The sequence below is a fragment of the Octopus sinensis genome, linkage group LG7 (assembly GCF_006345805.1).
Source record: "Octopus sinensis linkage group LG7, ASM634580v1, whole genome shotgun sequence".
In the NCBI taxonomy this organism is placed as follows: Eukaryota; Metazoa; Mollusca; class Cephalopoda; order Octopoda; family Octopodidae; genus Octopus; species Octopus sinensis.
Genome location: NC_043003.1, coordinates 71,827,068 through 71,851,114, shown reverse-complemented (window position 1 = coordinate 71,851,114; position 24,047 = coordinate 71,827,068). Strand labels below are relative to the sequence as shown.

At 37.5% G+C, this 24,047-nt stretch overlaps 1 protein-coding gene and 1 long non-coding RNA gene across 4 annotated transcripts in view; one reads left to right on the top strand and one right to left on the bottom strand.

The window, feature by feature from the left end:
* LOC115214060 (transmembrane channel-like protein 7) overlaps positions 1-24,047 on the top strand; it is a 146,418-nt gene that overhangs the window by 40,288 nt on the left and 82,083 nt on the right. For all 3 annotated transcript variants that reach the window (XR_005000075.1, XM_036504834.1, XM_029783102.2), the window contains one exon: positions 23,218-23,284. Coding sequence is in view for 2 of the 3 variants with exons in the window: in XM_036504834.1 (XP_036360727.1) it covers positions 23,218-23,284 (67 nt within the window). In the remaining variant the exon portion in view is untranslated. The remainder of the gene's footprint in view (positions 1-23,217; positions 23,285-24,047) is intronic.
* Positions 498-16,891, bottom strand: LOC118764276. The gene is made up of 3 exons (XR_005000076.1): positions 16,882-16,891; positions 2,823-2,826; positions 498-610 (listed from the first exon to the last, which is right to left on the bottom strand). It is a non-coding gene; the product is annotated as an uncharacterized LOC118764276 (long non-coding RNA).

Sequence of the window (24,047 nt, the reverse complement as noted above, 5' to 3'; positions counted from 1 at the left end):
GTAAATAACATTACTAGAAGAGCAGTTAAAGGAGTCAGTGATGTGATAAGGACAATGATGAGTGCCTGTGAAGGTGGTGACGTTCGAGAGGTAGGAGCAGGTGCGACAGGGAGGGCTGGAGCAGAGGTACGAGCAAGGCTGGGAAGTGGGATTAGGAAAGAAACTATGGACCAGGGGGTCACTCGGGTTATGTGAAGAGGTAGGTTGGAGAAGATGTGCGAGGTGGAGGGGTCGAACTGGAGTAGCCGGAAGGCTCGGAGAATGGTACGTTGGAGGGGAAGATGGGAAGGGATGTAGGTGAGGGGAAACGGGAGACGGGCAACGTCTGGGCGAGTGTGAGGAGAAAGAGCAGAGGCACGGTTCACAGATCGTGCCCTAGCAAGGACAGTGTAGGTAGTGGTGAAGGGATATCCACATAGGATAAAGTGACGAGCTATGAGGTGAGACTGAGTCTCTAAGTCATGATTATCTCTGCAGAACCTGCACAAGCAGAGGAATCGGGAATAGGTGATGGAGAGCTTGGTATGGGTAGGGTGGGAGAAGGAGAAGTTAAGGTAAGAGTGTGAGTCAGGGTGTTTGTAGTGGATGGAGGTAATGAGAGCGGAGTGGTCTATGTTGAAAGAAATGTCGAGAAATTCGACAGAAGAGTTAGAGATAGTGCAGGAGTATTCGAGGACAGGATGGAAGGATTGGACAAAAGAGCGGAAGGAATTTAGTTGTTCGCGGGAAAGTGAGGTTACGCCGATATAGTTATTGATATAACAACAGTATAGTTCGGGAGTAGGACCTGTGAATTGTGAGAATATTTGTGCCACAACGTAGCCAACGAACAGGCTCGCATAGTTGAGGCACATTCTCATTCCCATGGCCACCTCCGAGAACTATTGGTAAAAATCCTCAGCAAACGAGAAGCATTTGAGGGAGAGAACAAGTTCGACCAAACGAAGAAGTGTGGAGGTATCAGGTTGAGGGTTAGGCCGAAGGTCTAGAAAGTGTTTCAGCATAAAAAGCTTTTCGTTGTGTGGGATCACCGTATATAAACTTTTGATATCAAGAGTGAACAGAAATTAAGAGGGGCTAGAAGGGAAGGAGAAAGAGTTAAACAGATGGAGAGCTGGGTTAGTATCGTGGGTGCGGGAGAGAAGGGAAACCACTAGGGGAACAAGAACACAGTCGAGGTATTTGGAGATTGTTTCCGTGGAGTAGTAGCATGCGGAGACGATGGGGCGGCCAGGGTTGTTGGGCTTGTGAATTTTTGGAAGGAAATAAGAAGTGGGTGTGCGTGGAGTGCGGAAAATGAGGTTGGAGGCGGTGGAAGAGAGACGGGAGGAGGACATGAAATCATGAACAGTGGAGGACACAGTTGGTAGTTAGGCGTATGGTTTGAGGGCAGAGGGCAATAGGAGGTGTCTTGAAGTTGGTGGAGAGCTTCAGCCTTGTAAAGGTCTATGCGCCACACCACCACAGCTCCACTCTTATCGGCCGGTTTTATGACGATATATTTTCAGCGTCGGAGACATCGAAGGTCCGAGAGTTCGGGAGATGTTGAAATAAATAAATCTTGTACGACTCTATTCTTTCTTTCGATCAGACGTTTAGTTTAGCAAATACGTCTTCTGGGCTTGGAAGTAGGTAATTGTGTGCGAGTAAACAGTGGTTTAATGCGGTTGAGAAGTCTGCGCACACTCTAAGCTTATTATTTCTTTTTTTACGTGCACCACCAGTGCTGCCCAGTCTGCATGGTCAATCTTTTCAATTATATTCAGGCTTTCTAACCTTTCTAGTTCTTTATTGACCTGATCTACCGCTGCAAACGGCACGTTCCGTTTGGGCCTGAAAATTAGGGATTGAATTTTCTTTGATAGCAATCCTTGCTTTTGTTTTTTGTGCAACAGCTAAAACCTCCCGAAAAAGCTTTTGGGAAAGTTTCTTTCATTTTTTGTTTCAGTTCATCGACCTCGTTCGATCGTTTGACTGCCCCGTTTACGTTACTGCACAAAGCACTTATGGTTGTGTCCCATAAATGAAATCTCTCCATACATTCGGTGCCAAATAAATTCACGCCGGAAGTTGTTCTTGAACTTGTTGCAAACTACAGCGGTAATTGTATTCACTTCAATAGACGTCATTGATTGGTTGAAATTGCCGAAATACAAGAAATTAAACAAGAAATAGCTTACAAATTACATAAATTTCTCAAGAACGCCAAGAGAAAAATATGTTTTATGTGACACATTCTACCAGTATACGAAGTTTAAAAGCGTTTAGTTACAAAGAAATTATTTTTTAAATCTGCCGGTCAAAGTGAAAAGATTTTTGTTTTTCCTCGTCGCCACTGTTGTAAAGCGGTCTCTTACCACTGTGGTATCTGTCTTGGGGACGGTTGTCGCTCTGACAGATATTGTTATATTCCGAAGTCGTCGATAGAATGGTTCTATCTGGCACTGTACGAACCCCAGTCGTACAGTGTTATTATCCTGAAAAGCTTGGATCGTTATAACGTCCACTCAGTATCATAGTATAATTACTATATCAGAACAGACACGACTATCAACACAGTCTACACATACTTCTGACCTTGTAGATCTCCTACTGTCAATCAGCTACTGGTCAAGTTATAATGGCTGCCTACTACCACTTTTTACTGAGAGGGGTGCATAATCTCATTATACAACAGCATCATACAAATGCCCGCCGTTGTATTGTACCTCGGCGGGATGTGAACTCAGAACATGAAGACAGACGAAATGCCATTAAGCATTTTCCCGTTGTGCTGACGACTCTGCCAACCCCGCCGCTTATATGTCCCGCATTATGATTACGTAACTTCGTAGTCCGCGTGCACCTCGCTAACTGAAATTCTTTATTTGGCACAACGGCCGTAACACAGGTGGGGGACAGACAGAACACCACAGTGGAGACAAAAACATAAAACGAATGAAAAATGAAAGATGTATAAAAATAATATAATTAATGGCTGCATTGAGCCCCACTCTCAAGCAGTACCATTTAACAGTTTACATTATACAAATTAACAAATCTTTCTTACATTCTCTTTTTTCCCTTTTAGCATCGTATTTAAAAATATATTTGAAAATCCATTTTTTTAAATAAATTTTACTTATTTTACTCTTTTTAACAGTTTATTAAGTGTTTCAAATCTTCATACTCCACGACCGATGGTAATTCGTCGAATTCAGTTTCGACTCCTAAAGGGATTATACTACTTCCGAACAGTTCTTTCAGTTTCTCATATCTCTCCTTGTCAATAATTATTCCCTTGGTGTGTTCTGTATATTTCTCCAGTGACAACCTTACTCTTATGATCGATTTAAACTTTTTGATTTTCCTCTCGATTGCCATACTTCTGGCGTATGTGACCACATGCCACTTGTTTTTTCTCTTTTTAACATTCATTTGCTTCAGCGACGGATCTGGGCTGTCCGAGCGAGTCTTTCCACTTGGTTCCTCTCTTGGTGCACTAAAATAAACCTCAATGTCTAAGCCTTCCACATTGTGTTGCAATGATGTTTCTGTTTCCACCCAACCTTCCATTGTTGATTCTGCTGGTGTCTCAAACCTGTTCCTTTTCTCCTCCATCTCAATTTCCTTCATCCTTTTCTGGCTCTCTGGTGGAGAGCTCACCCGCTCTTTCCTTTTTCTCTTATTCGCGACAGTGAATGATTCCTCCACTCTATCTTTCTCTCCTTCCGTCTCCACTACTTCGGTACTCTGTTCTTCACTCTGTTGTTTCTGCTTCTACTCTTTGTTTTCTTTCTGGGAGCATCTTGCTTTCAAGTGCCTGTTTTGACCACATAAGAAACAGGTTAATTGATGGGAATATGGCCTCGAGATGGCCATACAAGTGAGCCTTAAAGACTTGTACGAGATCACATAGGAAATTATTCTCCCAGAAGACGTCAGACTAAGAGTGGTGGTAGAAGGCAGACCACCAACATGTTAGAGTGGAGGATGTCCTTTAGTAGCTGACAATATGTGCATCTCTGATTACGAGCAGAAGTAGTGGGGGAGCATCATAGCCATGTATTGAGAGGAGTTCTTTGGGGTTTGGATAATTCACCCCTGGAAACATGGGTGTTTCGTTCAACATCCTTAAACAGACCTTATTCAGGGACCCTTTTGAGTGGGATGGGTTACTCGACCAGATGAAAATTCTAACTGTGTCTCACCTGCAAGGTCATGTGCTGTTAATCTTGATATGAGATCACCATGTTGCGCACATATGACTGTGATGCATGTGCCTAGTGTACTCTTATCAGACGGGTAGTCATGATGGGTATACTGGGCTTCGTATATTTTACCCCAGTGTCACTTTGATGGCATGCACTGCACTCTCACTCAATAATAATAATAATAATAATAATAATAATAATAAATAATAATAATAATAATAATGGTTACTATCGGAGCATTCCTGTAGATGCAAATGGCGTGCCAGTCAGAGGACAACGAATGCCCAGAGAAAGGAAGACAATGGATCTGTTTTAAATTGCTGAAGAGATTATGTGATCAAGCAAGAGCAATACGAAAGAATGGATAGTTATCAGAACTGGAGTTAGAAGCTATCAAAAGAAGAATATCAGATAATGCTGTATATACGAGAAACGGAGGTAGCGTAACAGAAGAAAGGACAATTGCTCACAAGAATATACGACAGTGAGTCGTGAAAAATTCGTGATCAGAGACTATTTAAACGATGAGAGATGATTTAAACAATTTAAATGATGATTTAAACCAGCGGTTCTCAAACTTTTTCAGGCTGCCGCTTCCTTGACACCCAAGCTACATTCTTAGCGTCTCCACCCCACCTAACCATCACAAACATAGACCTCTTTCTGAAGCATATTGAAAGCGACAGTATTTTACAAATAAAACTTAACCTAATGAACCCATTATTTTGTTGTTTTTACTTGAATTGCTACCCCATTATCGCCCCACTTTTCTTCAACAACGCCCACTTTGGGAACCACTGGTGTAAACGTTCAGAGATGATTTAAACCAGATAATAATAAACAAGATTTTGAATTTATTAAATGGAGAAGAGACAGGATTTATGTGCGACTTCAAGAAAGATGGCCTATGGAGACTAAATCAAGAGACAAGTAAAGTCAATAATGTGTTGAAACACATTCGTGGATCATTGAGTGGATATGTCTGGAATTGCAAGGAATATAGCATGTTTTCTGAAGAGAAGTATGATAGGTTGGAAAACTGAGATGACATCGTACGGACAAAGCTTGGGCATCCTGTGTATCAGGAGAGGGATTTCCCAAGGAGATAGCTTACCTCCGTTGCTTTTTGTTCTTTGCATGATCCCTCTAGCCTTGGTGTCGAAGAAAATGAACCTGCGATATTAGTTAAAGAAAAAATTCAAAAAGTCAACTCCTCTCTCTTATGGATGAATTGAAACTGTATGGCTCTCATGGCTTTTGAAGCAGTGTCTCTCGTGGCTTTAGAAGCATTGGTTCTCATTACTTTTGATCTTAACTAATTGGAAGTATACATGTTTTGTCTTGGTATAAAAGTATACATGTTATGCATTGGCAACAGAAAATATTTTGCTCAGTATCACAGATTTGCTTGTCAGTTGCTTCAGTTTAACCAGTTGAGCCTATCCCTTAGTGGCTGACGGTATATGCAGCTCTGATCACGAGGAGAAGTAGTAGGGGAGCATCATAGCCACGTGTTGATAGGAATTCTTTGGGGTTTTAATAATTCACCTCTGGAAACATAGGCGTTTCGTTCAGTGTCACATCACCCCTAACAACTGGCCACTTAACTCCCCAGACTGCAACCCACTTCATTATTATATGTGGGGCGCAATTGAGCGAGAGATCAAGATGAACAGAAGGCAAAGATTATGGCTGCATTCACCAACTTAAACAAGGAGACCGTCCAGAACAGTTGCAGGAGATTCTGAAGTCATCTGGAGGCCGTGGTTGAAGCCAATGGCGATTTTATTACAGAAATCTACTCTTTAGTAATTCAAGATATTTTCTATGTACTTTTGGTAAATATATCTATTAAAATAAGATGTCAGCGTTATTTTCATTTTTACGCAATTTAGACGATAGTTTATTCAGTGCATTCTGTATGTATACACACACACACACACGTTTTTCTCTCTACATTTTTAAATATCTCATCCCTTTCTGCTGGAGAGCGTAAGCGCAAAATGTTAAAGACTTTTCCATTCAAACTAATACACCTGCTTGTTGTTCTCTAACTTGTCTTTGTCTTTTATTTTCTGTACATTTGAACCATATATGTATGTATGTATGTACGCGCACACACACTCATACACACACATATACACATACATATGCATATGTACGTATGTGTATGTATGTATGTATATATATATATATATATACATACATGTATGTATATATTTACATGTATGTATGTATGTATCTATGTATGTATGCACGCACACACACACATACTTTTCTCTCCACTACCGCAGCCTCTCAGAACCTGAACTAAGAGACAGACAGACCTGACAGTGATTTGGAGTAGAAAAAATGATCTAAAGAGGTCGTGATTGCGACAAAAGGAATTTGACAAACATTAGCGATTGATGGATTGACCGAATAATTAATCAAACAAGTGATAGGTTTATGGGATAAAATTGGTTAATTGATATAATGATCCGCCCGATATGCAACAAAACCTGTTTCACACACGAGTTCATAATCAAGAATCTTGCAAACCAAATATGAAAGTGATATATGTGTGTATGAGTGTGTGTGGATCTATCTATTTATCTATATATATATATTTGTGTGTGCGCGTGTATATATATATATTACTTTACACACCGGTTCGATTTCTACTCATTCACTTATTTATATTTTCTAAAATTTTCGTTGCATCTTGCAACCTTTAGAATAGTCGTTGACTAAAATACAAAAACCAAATACACACACACACACCTTTTTTTTCTCCGTTGTAGCTGGAACAAAGAAGACGTGTTCTTGTCTGTCTCTTGTCCAAGCTTGATTTAAGCGTTCGCCACCACAACCTCGGTTAGGCTTAGCAACCCTTACTGTTTGTTTTCACTGTCCTGTTTGTGTTACCAATTTTGATCCTCTGCAAAATCACAAATTCTATTTAATTTGCTTTGCGAGGGCAACTGTTTTTTCGAAAGCGTATATTGCTAAATGCCCGAAATACGTGAGTAGAAAAACAGCCAACAACTGATAAAGGGTCGTTCTTTATGTTGTTTGCCTTGTTTTCCCTTTGTGTCTTTCGTTGTTCGAAAAAATAGTTCATATTCCATGTACTCGTACTTCGTATATTTTGGTTGTTGTACACGTTTCATGACGTTCTGTGCCCACATATGCATATATATAAATATATATATAAATATATATAAAGCTGCAAAGTCACGGGACATAAACATCCCAGCACTGGTTGTCAAGCGGTGGTGGAGATGGTGAGGACAAACACAGAAACAAAGGCATATACACATAGATACATATATATACATATATACCAAGTGCTTCTTCCACTTTCCGTCTGCTAAATCTACTCACAAGGCTTTGGTTGGCCTAAAGCTATAATAGAAGACATTTGCTCCAGGTGTCTCGCAGTCTGACAGAATCTGGAACCATGTGGTTGGGAAGCAAGCTTTTTACCACACAGCCTCACCTTGTCCTCATCTGTTATATCCAAATACATATACATCATCATACATATATATATATATATACATATATATATATCTATATATAATATATATATATATATATATGCATATATACTTATATATATGTACATACTTACTTACATACATCTATAGTATATATTATACTATATATATATATATATATATATATATATATATATATATGCCAGGGTTTAAAATCAATACTGGGGTCATATATTCGACTAAAAATTCTTCAAGGCGGTGCCTCAGCATTTTGCAGACTAACGACTGAAACGGGCTAAAGATTAAAGATACACGCGCATGCATACGCACACATACACACATATCTTTATACATGCATGTAGATAGATAGATAGATAGATAGATAGATAGATAGATAGATAGATAGATAGATAGATAGATAGATAGATAGATAGATAGATAGATAGATAGATAATGTACGTATGCATGAATGTATAAGCGTTGAAGATTGTTTTGAAATGAAGTCACCATTTCTCAAGTAATATTTTCCAAAATTTGTATTTAACTTTAAGATCATCCCAGAATTATGCATGAAAAAATTAAAGGTTGGATGTCCTATTTGCTTAAAACAGCGGTTCCCAAAGTGGTCAGTACTGCCCCTTTGGGGGCGGTGGAAAGATCCAGGGAGCATTGAAGAAAAGTGGGAGGATGATAGGGTGGAAAAATGTAAAAAAAATATTAATAGGTAAATTAGGTTTAAGTTTTATTTGTGAAATACAGTTGTTTTGAATTTGCTTTAGAAAATAATCTATATTTGTGGTATGGAAGGTGAGGGGGCGCTAGGAATGTGGCCTGGGTGCCAAAGGGACGGCAGCATGAAAAAGATTGGGAACTACTAGCTTAAAATATAAATGATTCTTGTGTTAAGATATCAAAATTTGAAATGCTAATAGTTCTAATGATTGCAGTACTTCTACTCCACTAATAGTTGTTAGTATATTAGGAGTGTATGATACCGAAATGACAGTACTCAGACACTCCTTAAGCTTTTCTGTAATTTCGTACTCTTTCGCTTTTCAACCTCACTCTCTTTCTCCCTCTCCCTCCCCCCTCTCTCTCTCTCTGTGCACATATATTCTATTATTCATCCACTTGTTTCAGTCATTTGACTGCGGCTATGCCGGAGTAGCGCCGTAAGGATTTTAGTCGAAAACATCGATCCCAAAACATATTCTTTGTAAGCCTAGTACTTATTCTATCGGGTCTTAGGCCGAACCGCTAAGTTGGTGGGGTGTTAATTTATCAACATCGGTTGTCAAGCGGTGGTGGGGGACAAACACTAAGACATACATACACATAAATATATATATTATATATATATATATAATATATAATAATAATATATATATATATATGTATGTATGTATGTGTGTGTGTGTAGGACGGGCTTCTTTCAGTTTCCGTCTACGAAATCCACTCGCAAAGCTTTGGTGGACCCGAGGCTATAGTAGAATACGCTTGCCAAACATGCCACGCAGTGGGACTGAACCCGGAAACATGTGATTGTGAAGTAAGCTTATTCCCACACAGCCACGCCTACCCTAAATATATACACATTGATAATGTATATGTAGAAAGATAATGCATAGAGAACATACACTAAAACACTATAGTATTTAAAATATCCTATTTAAAGTTCCTTCGGAAACTTAATACGTACAGATATGGATGTGTGCTTAGCAAAACCTGCCAGTAATTAAATTATTTAAGACAATGAAAAATAACTCGTTCTACATATTTGGTAATCCCCTCAGATAAATATATAATCCTCAGATAAATTCATTATTTAGACCTATACATATATGTACTAGGTACACACACACACGCTTGTCGTCGGCATACGGGGTATCCAGCGTACGTGCACAGGTAGCACGCACACACACAAACACACACAACAAACCAAGGCAGTACATCTACTTTCACATCACATATCCTCACATGCGCACACAAAGTTACAGCGCGCACACACATAGAAAGATAGATAGATAGTAGATATATAGATAGATAGATAGATAGATAGATAGATAGATAGATAGATAGATAGATAGATAGATAGATAGATAGATAGATAGATAGATGTAATAACTATATGATCAGATAATAGGATGTTAGTATACACCACTGATCACAGTGTGATCCCTTACTTTGTTTTAAAAATTCAAAAGACGCCACACCGCTGGCTAGGTGCTCAGGCCTTTGGCATATATAATATTCCACCTCTCTCTCTCTCTCTCTCTCTCTATATATATATATATATATATATATATTATATATATATATATATATAATATATACACATACACACACACACATGCATACATAGACATACCTTCGCATATACGCACAGGCATACATAAACACACACACATACATACATACATACATACATACATACATACATACATACATACATACATACATACACATACTATATATATATATATATATTATTTACACACACATAGATACACATACTCAATACTACCATACACACTCACAGACTGTTGATCAATAATAGCTAAGGTTCGCTACATTCGTTCACTGGTCACTCATTAAAACAACACAGATGTTCCAGTCTATTTATTTCATTGATAATTAGGAAAAAAAAACATATTAGTTATGATGTGACAGTAAGTAAACGGCGAAAATAGACACGAGAAAACAGAAATATAAAGTATTTCCTTCTCTGTGCTTGTCAGTGGATTTGGTAGACGGAAACATAAAGAGCCTGTCGTGTATATATATATATAATATATATATAGTATATATATAGATATATATAGAGAGAGAGAGAGAGAGAGAGAGAGAGACAGAGAGAGACAGACAGACCGACAGACAGAGACAGAGACAGAGAGAGGACAGCAGAGAGGAGCAGACAGAGAACAGTAGACAGAGACAGATAGGATAGAGAGATAGAGTAGATAGAGAGCTAGAGAGAGAGATACTAGACCGACATGACAGACAGACGACAACGACGGAGACAGCAGATAGATAGATAGATAGATAGATAGATAGATAGATAGATAGATAGATAGATAGATAGATAGATAGATAGATAGATAAAACTTAGTTGGAAAAAGGATGCGTGGCGTTCGATCATATAATAATATAAATAATATATAAATATATGCATATATACATACATATATGTACATACCTACACATATATGTATATACACATGCATATATGGGTTCGAGTAGATGAAACAAGGGTAACTGATGAAGGGGAATATTCTTTATGTTGCATGTCTCGTTTCTCTGTTTGTTTGTTTGTTTTTCGTTGTTCGAAAAAAAGTTCGTTTTTTATGTTTTCGTTTCTCATTGTGTTCACCGTTTTTTTTATGTCCTGTGCCCATATATGCATCTACATATACATTTATACGTAGGTATGTACATATATGTATGCATATTTCTTTTTGTTTTATTTCATCTAGTTTCAGTTCACGAGCTGTGGCTATGCTGGGGCACCGCTATTTGGTGTTGCTACATAATTTTACTTCACGAATGCTTTTTAGCAATTGACACTTGGTGCGTGAGAGATTTTGATGCAGCTGCCCTCATCTGCACCTCTTGCCGCGAAGGTGGTTCACCTGGAACACCTGACAGGAAGAGGTCCAGCTTTATTTTGAAGACACCTACATTCACCCCATGCAGGTCTCTCAGGTCCTGCGGGAGGATATTGAAGAGCTGTGGACTTCTGAAGCCCAGGCTATTGCAGTATCTTGTCCTACATCTTGATGGCAAATTTGGAGTCCTTGGCACTATGCAGTGGTGCCCAGTTCTAGTATTTGTGTAACTCCCGATGCCAAAGTTTGAGACAAGTCCTTGCAGGATCTTCCAGATGTATATTATGGCATACATTATATGCAATATATTTATATATTATTTATATTATATAGGTGTGTGTGTGTGTATGTTTTATGTGAGTGTGCCTTCGTATCTGTGTATGTACGCTGCACTATATTTTGACAACCGATGTTGGTGTGTTTATATACCCGTAACTTAGCGGTTCGGCAAAACAGACCAATATAATAAGTACCAGGCTTACAATGAATCAGTCCTGGGGTCAATTTCTTCGACTAAAAGGTGGTGCTCCGGCATGGTGGCAGTCAAATGACTGAACAAGTAAAAGAAAAAAAGAATATATAAAAATATATAAGCAATTATAAATAAGAGCAAAAGAAAAAAAATCCATGCTAATATGCTGAAAAGTAGACTTTAGATCGTCTAACCACAATAAATATTTTACACTATAAATGCACGTGTTGAAACGAGGAAAGCAAGATAACAGAATTTTTTTTTAATTCGTCATTCCAGAATCGGACTGGATTTCTGGATTAATCCAAAAGGATTCTTCCTTCATCAGCGAGAAACACGATAAGAATAAATGGAATACTTACATATACCCACGGAAAAGTCGTGTGTACATTTAAGTACCCCAAATATATCTAAACAGAAATTCTGTAGCAAGCCTCAGCACACGTGTAGACGGTCAGGAAACTCAAGTAAAGTGGTTACCAGTCCCGAAGTGAATGGTAATAAATTTAATTCTAATATAAGAATAAAATTTTTTAGAAAAAATAATTATCAGTGGTCATCATATTAAAATATCTTTTAAGGTGAAAATTATAAACAATTATAAATAAGGGCAAAAGAAAAAATATGAATTTATTTTATTTAATCTTTTGGGATCTAGAAGCCAGGAATTTTGCAGAAGAAACGTCCTCCAATGACGAATGTTAAAATTTATTTCAGACTTCCTGTTGAGGTCCTCGAGTCTTCAGATAATTTTGGTATAATGAAGTAGTATATTTTCTGTTCTTAGATTTAAATTAGTTATTAATTATGGTATTGAACTTCGGAAACTTTTACAATAAATGCTTTATAACTCCTTTTAATGCTGCCCAGATGTATTATGGATGTTCGATATACAACTGTTTTGAGAAGACAAAATCCTTTTGGTAAACAGAAACCATGTTGGTAAGAAATGTTGCCTAACTGTAGCCAAGAAATTTCTTCCTATATTCATAGGTTCTTTTTATCATGACCTCTCATGCTAGTTTGTTAAATTTTTATCGTATCCGCTCGTTCTATCGTTTTACATTTTAGAAGTTTCATTTTTGTTATAAGACTCATTTTACGTTTGAAGTCTCAAACATGCGACTTGGTAGTTCCATGTTTTGCAGTGAATTAAACCAAATTACCCCTTCCTTGTTCTTCTTTTACTGAGAATGAGTGGAGTGTTTTCTATATAAAAGTACTATCATTCTAAGGATTAGGTAGTGCAACGTTATGATGAATAGTGATCTTGTTAATGATCTTCTATGAGGATAGATTGGAATCAACTTTACTTGTACCTATCAGGCTCTTAATCGTGGAAGGGGAGATTTCAGTTTTTGTGGATGTTTATGGTATCGTTATTGTGGATGAGTTTACATCTAACGTTACTTTAGGAAGTTGGCTTGCATTGGGTTAATGTTAATGGTTGTTTAAGCCAAAATCCTAAAATATGTTTATTAAATATCTTTTCTAAATCTATCCATGTTATGACCTTTCCTATGGTATAAGATTACTAAGTCACCAGCTCTGTACAACCCTGAGCTGTGGAAGGTTTGCTTTGTAATGGTGTCATCGTAGTAGCTGATTTTCAAGCAGTGCCTATTAAGGGAGCTTGCTTGGGATCTCAATGTAGTTCTAAGGTTACCTTTGTGAGATCGTCATTGTGTAGCAGTCGTTGTTGTTGATATTGTTGTTGTAATTACACATACACACATACAAACACACACACACATAATAGAAAATATACGCAAAAACGTATGTGCGCACGCACGCACATGTGTGTGTGTGTATATATATATATATATATATATATATATATATGCATACATACACATATGTATATTGACATCGTAAGAGCTTAGAAACTTCGAGAGAACGTGAAATAATCCGTTTTTTTTTCCTTTGAACTGTGAAACTCTAAGCAAATGATGCTATGCATATTAGCGTGTAAAATTAAGTTTAAAAGAAAAACTTTGGATAGATACAAATTCATGCACATAACCATACATATATTAAAATAATATTTTTCTGAAAAAAATTGTAATTCACTCCCACATCAAGAGGGAATTCACGAATTTTTAAGTTAGTTTAATAAGTGCAATGTACGAAATTTTTCTCTCTTGAATCGCTAAATTTAAAGCCAAGTGATATATATGTGTGTGCGTGTATTGGTTCCATCTGTTTTTCCTGGCTATTGTACGGCGCCTGCACCAATCAAAAACTGGAAGCTAGACCGGTTTTATGTTGATGTTTTTCACCCAATGAAATTACTTACAACGATTCATTCCGAATCAAGCTAACGCGTGTGCGCGCCTACACACACACATACACACACACACACACACACACACACACACACACACACACACACACACGACACACACACACGCACACACACGCACACACACAAACAAAAAACAAACAAACACACATTGCTATCAACGGCGTTATGATGTAGATTTATGTTTTTCGGCCTCAGAGAAAACTTATACAAAACAAAGTAAGAGAACATAGTTGTTTATAACTAAATATGCTGAAGAAGAAGAGGAAAAGAAGAAGAAGAAGAAGAAGAAGAAGAAGAAGAAGAAGAAGAAAGTAGTAGTAGTAGTAGTAGTAGTGTAGTAGTAGTAGTAGTAGTAGTAGTAGTAGTAGTAGCCAACACTACGGCAACCACTAACAAGAGCAGCAGCAGCATCTGCTATTGTTGATATTTCGTCCCACTTTAGCCCTGACTGCATACATACACACAAACACATCACACACATACACGCACATACATACCAACTGACACAGGCACACCCAGTCATGCATGCATACAAACACACATAGTATGTGTGGGCATTAGTTTACCAAGGAAATAATCAACCTGAGATTAGTAAACATAGTAACGAGAGGATACTTTTCATTTGATTCTATAATGAACGAAAGACCAGGTGACATGTAGAGATAAATGTGTACACATGTACGAACATGCACATATAGAAAGCGACGTGCAAATACACAGGTACTTAATCACAAACATCAGCATACGTAATTTCAAAAATATATACTTCCGTAACATTCTACCCCCACCACCACCACCACATACACAGTTGCATTCATACAAACATACATCCAAATATGCTTTACATTAAAATGTGTCAATGGATATTTCTAAAGAATCACATGGGCAATGAAAAAAACGACCTCAGTGAGGAAATTTCTACGTGACTGCACGATATATTAGAAATAGCAGCCAACTCCCCCTCAAACGCACCCTACCGTCTACAATAATTCTGTGAATGTGTTTCTTTGTAAAGGCGCAGGAGTGGCTGTGTGGTAAGTATCTAACTTATCAACCACACGCTTCCGGGTTCAGTCCGACTGCGTGGCACCTTGGACAAGTGTCTTCTACTATAGCCTCGGGCCGACCAAAGCCTTGTGAGTGGATTTGATAGACGGAAACTGTTGTATGTATGTGTATGTCTGTGTTTGTCCCACCACCACCATCACCACCACCACCACCATCGCTTGGCAACCGATGCTGGTGTGTTTACGTCCCCGTAATTTAGCGGTTCGGCAAAAAGAGTCCGATAGAATAAGTACTAGGCTTACAAAGAATAAGTCCTGGAGTCGATTTGCTCGACTAAAGGCGGTGCTCCAGCATGGCCGCAGTCAAATGACTGAAACAAGTAAAAGGGTAAAGAGTAACAGAGTATATATGTACAAGACGCAGGCGCGGCTGTGTGGTAAGAAACTTGCTTCCCAACCGCATGCTCCGAGTCCAGTGCCACTGTGTCACACCTTGAACAAGCGTCTTCTACTATACCTTCAGATCTACCAAAACCTTGTGCTCGTACTCGGCATTGCGTAGGGATATTTCACAGGACGCTGTATATTAAACACAATGGGAAGTCAAAAGTTGTCCGTACTTCCACCCAGACTTTTTGGGTTGGCCGCGCGGTCACGTGATAAAAGATGGTACTCTCGTGGTTACATAACCAAGGTTTGACTTTGATCACTTCAGTTTTCTTTCTTTTGTTATAGGCTGCGTGGTAAGTAGCTTGCTTATGAACCACATGGTTCCGGATTCAGTCCCACTGCGTTGCACTTTAGGCAAGTGTCTTTTACTATAGCCTCGGGTCGACCAAAGCCTTGTTGTGGTTTGGTAACGGAACTGAAAGAAACCCGTCATATACATATATATATATATATAATATATATATATATATATATTATATATATATATAATATATATATATATAACATATATGTGTGTGTTTGTGTGCGTGTATGTTTGTGTGTCTGTTTTTTTTCTCGCCCCCCCAAACACACGCTTGACAACTGATGCTGGTGTGTTTACGGGTCCCCGTAACTTAGCGGTTCGGCAAATAGGGACCGATAGAATAAGTACTAGGCTTACAAAGAATAAATCCTGGGGTCGATTTGCTCGACTAAAAGCGGTGCTCCAGCATGGCCGCAGTCAAATGACTGAAACAAGTAAAAGAGTAAAAGAGAGTAAAGAGTTAACATGACTGTTGGCTATGTGTACCACGGAAGAATGGGGATTTGTGATTCGATTTTTCTGGTCTGAAAGTTTCAAGGACTGAAAGTTTTAGGGACGAAGAGGGAGCAGGACGCTCATCAACCTCCACTACTGACATGAAAATTCAACAAGGTCGAGAGAGAGAGAGTTCTGGTCAACTGACGAGTGACCATCGATGAGGTGGCATGTTTTCTGCAAATTGGTCACGGTAATGTAAACGAAATCATCCGCAGAAAGCTTCGCACCGTAAAGTCTGGGTGACATTGGTGCCAAGAGAGCTTACCAATGCGCATAAGCGCGATTGCATAGAGATCTGTCAACGCTTCCTCGACCTCTACAACGAGGAAGGCGAAGCTCTTTTGGAGAGAATAGTCACAAGAGATGAGACGTGGGTCCACCGCTTTTGAGCTAGAATTAAAAAAGGAAGCACTCGGAATCGCTAGCGAAAAAGCAATCCAAGACCCAAACTTACGCAAAAGTAATACTAACCGTTTTGGGGGGACGCAAAAGAGACTGTAGACCTGAAAAGAGGGGCTACAGTCACCAATGTACGCTGCTGTAAAATGCCTGCCAGCAAATTGACACTAACAGAAGTCTATTGTGAAAGCAAACTGGTATGTCGGCGATATTCATTGTGGCATTTTATGTTCAAATTCAGCCTGCCGATGAAATAAACCATCAGTTACTAGTTACATACACTTCCTCTGTTTCCGAATTTTTGATCTTATTTTGATCAATTTTTTATCAATTATTAAATTATAGAGAGTTTATGGACAGTACAGGTCTGAAAAGATTTACGCCAAAATATATTTGTATCAAGTTCTTTTCTTATTATATCATATTTCTAGCGTCCCAATCACTCTGACGTTAGTAATGAAATTAGTTAACAGAGTACAGAGTTCACTGCTCTATTGACCTACAACACACAATAGTGAAACTCTATCGATCTATATCGGCTGCCCAAAGCGTGGTACGTTATTTACTTGACTGCAGTTATCGTGGAAAGTAGAATTGATCAAAATGGAATGAGCATATGGCGAATGGATGACGTTGAATATTAAATGTGCTTAAAACCACAGATGTCACTGAAATCTGGAATGGAAATAACTCTGCAAATCAATTATACTCACTCACGCACACACACGCATACATACGCGCACACGCACACAAACGCACGCATACATACGCACATACGCACACGCACACATTATGTGTATGTGTGTGTGTATAAAAGAACATATATGTATACGTATATATACATACATATACGTGTGTTTGTATGTATATAATTAAACAGACAGACAGACAGACAGACAGACAGACAGATAGACAGATAGATAGATAGATAGATAGATAGATAGATAGATAGATAGATAGATAGATAGATAGATAGATAGATAGATAGATAGATAGATAGATAGATAAAGGAGAATTGGTTTCGGGGTTCAAGATCAACTGGGTCTTATAATGAATTGTGCCTTTTAATGATCTCTTTATCATATAAGATTATTATGAAATCTATTGAACACTTGAACATTTTACCATTTTCTGATACTGTGAAATTTACTGAATATTTGAATTTGCATGAATATATAACAAAGCTAGTCACCCGAAGAGACGCTTATACTACTATTGCTGAGTGATATTAGTCCAATGTTCTTAATAATATATGTAACATTCAGTAATGAAACGTTGAAACAATTGTAGGGATATGTAATAAAGCCAAATTCTCATATTAATCCTCCTCCTCTTCCTTCATCCCCTTTTCCTTCCACACTTACCGCTCTCACTTTTTCCTCTTCTCATTCTCTAGACGAAGGAGGAGGCGGAAGATGAGGAGAGAAGAGGAGAAGAAAGAGCGAGAGCAATATATATAAAGTCGGTAGATCAGTAGTAAATCATAGCTATAACTAGTACTAAACCGTGATGATAAAGTAGTATTAATAATAACAGTAACAACAAAATAATAAACTCTTAATATTAATAATTTCGAAATTTTTATGTTTTCTTCAATACCAGATATCAACACTATACTGACTGCTCATAATGCATTTTCATTCTATAGTGTACCTCTGAACTGACCATGGTGCTTTTAAAGCCATTTGCCTAAGCGAGAATTTTCTCTGACACACCACTGCAGTGAAATTGCCTTTGAAATCATCTAAAAGTTTGTTTGCTATAAACTATTGCTTTGAGCGCTAATGATGTATCAGCCTGGCGTCCTTTGTGGGGTATTGTTTAATAATTTCTTGCAAGAGCGAAGACTTCCACTCGGTTTAGAGCTGTATCACCGGTATCTGGTACAGATGAGAGCGTAAAGGGCAGAAACTGCAAATATCTAACTTTGGTGTTTTTAACACAATTTACCAGAAGCAAAAATTTTTCTCCATCGACAAACTGCATTGAAAATGCATTTTTTACAGGTCGAAATATATCCTAAACATATGTGAATTCATCTAAAAGTTTGTTAATTTTGCTCCTTGCTTAGCGCGGCAACGCTACACACACACACACACATACATATATATATATATATATATATATATATATATATATATATATATATATATATATATATATATATATATATATAAACACATAATTGATGAAAAAAACGGAAGATGGATTTAGTACGAAACTTTATTCAGCACGATGCTCGTTTCGACCCATCCTACAGCTACCCTTTAGGCGTACGATATTGGGCATCTAGTTGTGTTGCATCAGTCAGTGCAGGCTGTGTCACCAGGTGCTTTGTATAAAAAAATGATATCCCACTAGATATACTGAGCTCTCCTTAGCATGTTGTTCTCGGCCGTTATACGTAGGTACACTGACACAGGGTAGAATAATTTTGTGGTTGTATCGGGCGAATGTATATATATATATAGAAGTACGCTTTTATTTTTAAGCTAAAACTCGTGAATAGAACCCAGTGTTTCGTAAAGGGCTTCTCATAAGGTGAGGTATTACTGTGTATGTGTATACAATTTAAAGTAAGTCTGAAAAGTGACATGAAAGGCATCGTCATTCATGGTATATTGGTAAATAAGTCATTAACCGAAATAAGTGGTTGTATTGTTAAGGAAAATACTATTTTCTTGCTTAAGTGTTGTTCTGGGCAAAGTGTGAAAATAACCCTGACAGTTCAAAAGCCGTAAAAACCCATGTAATTTGCGCAGTTGTGTAATTTACGCAGGTGATTTTTCAGGATAAAACTTATTAAAAGCTTCTTCTCGTGTAAGATTCGCATCCAAAAGTTTTCAGAATTGCCGATATGGCCAGGGGAAAAAGGTTTTCAATTTAGTAGTATTTAGCATAATTTCTTTTATGATTAGATTTTATTAAATTTTTATGAAATAAAAATAATTTCTGTTTAACAGGCATCACATTGAAAGCTATTTAATTACAAAATGTTTGTGTTGTTTATAATAAACTTTATTTTACATTTCTTGCCCACAAGAGATTATGTCCAATCTTTGGCATACTGCTGTATATCTACACTAATCACGATCACAGGAAAAGTTGCTGATAAGAATTATCAACCAAAACAAAGCTGATAAATACGCACAGGTGTTACAAATTAAGTTTAATTGCCAATAAACATCAACTTGAATGACACTTTACTCAACCGACAGAGGAAGGTGACCGATCAAACTGATTATATAAACGGAATTCTGTCTTCTTGGCTCAAGTTCTGATTTTCCCCAATTCTTGTAGGAACCTTTGATACGGAGTAACGAAATTTTAATCCCTTTCACACTCATAAAATGTCAAATAAACTTTAAAATTTGTCATTACCGTTATTGTCGGTATCGGAAGAACTTATGAATTGTTTACTGCGAAGGAAAAATTAAATATATTGAATATGCATTTGAACGTAGCAGTAGAGCTGCCGGAAGGCATTTTAATGTTAATGAAGCTAATGTTCGAAATTGGCGTAAAGAGTACGACAAACATAAAACTATGCCTAGTAATAAACAGACAAAAATAAAACCATACAATCAAGATTATCCATATCCTTACATTTTTTCCAGTCAGGAATATCCATATTAATTTGTATGTCAACGCTGCTCCATTGTGATAGGTAGAAACTCAAAGCAATGAAAAATTTGGCCTGGACTCTAATGATATTGCTTCTCTAATAAATGGAAGAAGAAAAGTCAAAAGAGAAAGATAAAGAAAATAGATGGGTTATTTCCCTTTGACGGTTAAAGGAAAATAGATGGGCTATATCTGGACACCTTCTAGGGACCCTAGTCATCCAATTATAGATTTTTATTGAACTGCAATGAGCCTAGTAACTGGATGTTGGTTTAACATATTATTATCATTATTATTATTATTATTATTATTATTATTAGTAGTAGTAGTAGTAGTAGTAGTAGTAGTAGTAGTAGTAGTAGTAGTAGTAGTAGTATTGTTGTTGTTGATTTGACTCAGATTCGGTCCTATTCCGGGTAGGATTTATGTGGGTTGCAAGTAACTAAGTGCTTAGAACCCTCCTGATAACCTTTCCTATCCCTGAAAGGCAAACTTTCTGTAGAAGCTCTACAGGTCATTCTATTCCAGTCTCCTTTAACCATTCTATACCAATCTCCGAATCTAGTACTCTATCGACTCGATGATTGTGCCATGTGTTACCAGCTTCAAATCCCCATTTCTGGCACAGTTTCCAAGGTAAAACTTTTACAACCTGGTCTTGCCTCCGTTTTTTATATTCTTCATGTGCCATCTTGGGGCATTCTTCCATAAAATGTGCCACTGTCTCGTTCCAAGTGAGGTTTTTCTGACACATTCTCTCCATATATATTTTTCTTAAGTTGTATGTTTTTATCGCTTGATTTTGGGCTGCTACAATTAGGCCCTCTGTTTCTTTTTTTATTTGCCCCCTTTTTAACCAAGCTCAGGATTTTGTTCCACATACGTTTTCAGTGGCTCTCCAAACGAACATACAGACACACAAATACACGAACACAAAGACTTAGAGACGGAAATACAAGAACCCATAAAACAACAGGAAAATATGAACAAAAAGAGACATGAAAAACACAAACGAAAAGAAAACTTATAGTGAGATATAACGCCCCAACTTGGAAAGAGTGCAAAATTGAAAGACAGTGTGAGAGATAGTAGTGGTAAGTCATTATAATAGTGTAAAGACTGTAACTGAGAGAAATGATTGTTTGAACTTTTTAGAGAAAAAAAAAAACAAGGTAAATTTTGATACTGTTAAATCAACAGGTTTCCTAAAGTTCTTCTTTGAACACTATGATAAACATTTGGTTCTCCTTTAGTTTAAAAAAAAAGGAAAAGAAATAAGTAAGGACTGTATGAACATTGGTTTGAAAAGTTTATTACGCTAGGGTAAAAGCGAAGAGGGAAGTCACGGTTTCGCCTCGGATCGAGACTAAAGGTTGTGTAAAAGTTAATGGTAAAGGAATACACGGTTTCATTTCGCAGCGGGAGCGAGATGGCCGGTTCATTTGCATTTTAAATATAGCCATTTCACATTCATCCTTCATATGTTTTATGTTCCCGCATGTCTTTGTATGTCTCCTCTGTAATTAGGATTTTGCTAGTCTCTGACTCCGCCATACTCTGTGGTTTGTACTCATGCCCCTTGCCTCTCTCTAGCCCTCCCTTTTTTGCACAGTTTCCAATGTAGCACTTTCACTACCTGGTCGTGTCGCCACAATTCGTCTTGGTTTTCGGCAAGTGTAGAGCATTCGTTCGTGATATGTGCAATGGATATGTGCAATGGATTCATCCGCTCTATTGCAGATGCGACATAGCGGAGACACTTGCTCCTTCCTAAGGTTAACCCTCCAGTTATGTCCCCGTCATCATCATCATCATCATCATCGTCGTCGTCGTTATTATTATTATTATTATTATTATTATTATTATTATTATTATTATTATTATTATTATTATTATCATTATTATTATTATTATTATTATTATATTATTATTATTATTAACAACAGCAAAAGTAACAATAGTTCCTAATTTAGGTACAAGGCCAGCACGTTTGAGAGAATGGGATTAGTCGATACCATGAAACGCACTACTTGACTGGTATTCTATTTTATTGGCCTAAAAAGGATAAAATATATAGTTGACCTCATGACCTACCGCGATCAACTTTGCTTTTCTTACATCCGTAGTCGATAAAATAAAGTACCAGTCTCAAGTACTGGGGTTTGATGTAATCGATTACTGACCTTGTGCCAAAATTTGAAACCATAATTGTTGTTGTTAGTTTTATTATTATTATTATCATTATTATTATTATTGATATTATCATTATTATTATTATTATTATTATTATTATTATTATTATTATTATTCATCATTATTATTATTATTATTATTATTATTATTATTATTATTATTATTATATTATTCAGTAGTTTTATTTTTATAGCGTGCTTTCACTTCACTACCGAGCACAGCTCTGTGTGCCTTGGGTATGTGCTGTGATTTGTTGTGATGCTCTGATGGTTATTGTATAGAAAGTGTTCTGCGTAGGATGTGTGCAGTGCCTAGTAGTGCAATTTTCTGTATGTTATATGTGTTTGTAAGTCCTGGTGTTTTTGTTATGTATTTGTCTGAATATTTTTTTATCATGCCTAATGCACCTACTATGATAGGAATTGTTTCTGTTTTTAGATTCCACATTCTGGTTACCTCTATTTCCAGGTCTTTGTATTTTGAGAGTTTCTCCATTTCTTTTAGAGACACGTTGTCATCTGCCGGTATTGATACATCAATTAGAAAGCATTTTTTTTCTTCATGATCTCTGACAACTATATCTGGTCTGTTGGCCTTAATTTCTCTATCTGTGTGTATCGGCATATCGATTGGGACAGTCATATCAATATTATTATTATTATTATTATTATTATTATCATTGCAGGCGAAGGGAACAGGAAGGAGAATTTAAAAAAGACGTTGATCGCAGTGCCAAAGGCTTAACTAAGCAGGTACGTAAAAAAAGTGTTCTAATTGGTTTAATTTATTATACTCAGTGATAGAAATGCTGCGGAAATTAGACGTAGGTGTGCGGTAAGCAGTTTCTGGGTTCAATTTCACCGCTTGGTAAGTGTTCTCTACTATAGCCCTGGGCCGACTAAAGCCTTACGAGTGGATCTGGTTGACGGAAACTGAAAGAAGCCAGTCGTGTGTTTGTGCGTACGTGTGTGTGTGTGTGTGTGTGTGTGTGTGTGTGTGTGTGTACCCCACCACCTCTTGGCAGTCGGTGTTTATGTCCCTGCAACGTAGCGGTTCGGCAAAAAGAATTTGATAGAATAAGTACCAAGCTTAAAAGATAAGTGTTGGGATCGGTTTGTTCGATTAAATCCTTGAAGGCGGTGCCCCAGCATGGCCACAGTCTAATGAGTGAAACGAGTAAAAGATCAAAGACAAGACACACTTTGTAAGAAGATATTACATTATTGTTTATATTACCGTAGAAAGGAATATCAAACAACACTGTTATCGGCTGTTTATATTAGAATATAGGCACAGGAGTGGCTGTGTGGTAAGTAGCTTGCTTACCAACCACATGGTTCCGGGTTCAGTCCCACTGCGCGGTATCTTGGGCAAGTGTCTTCTGCTATAGCCTCGGGCCGAGTAAAGCCTTGTGAGTGGATTTGGTAGACGGAAACTGAAAGAAGCCTGTCGTATATATATATATATATGGATGCGTGTGTATGTTTGTGTGTCTGTGTTTGTCCCCCTAGCATT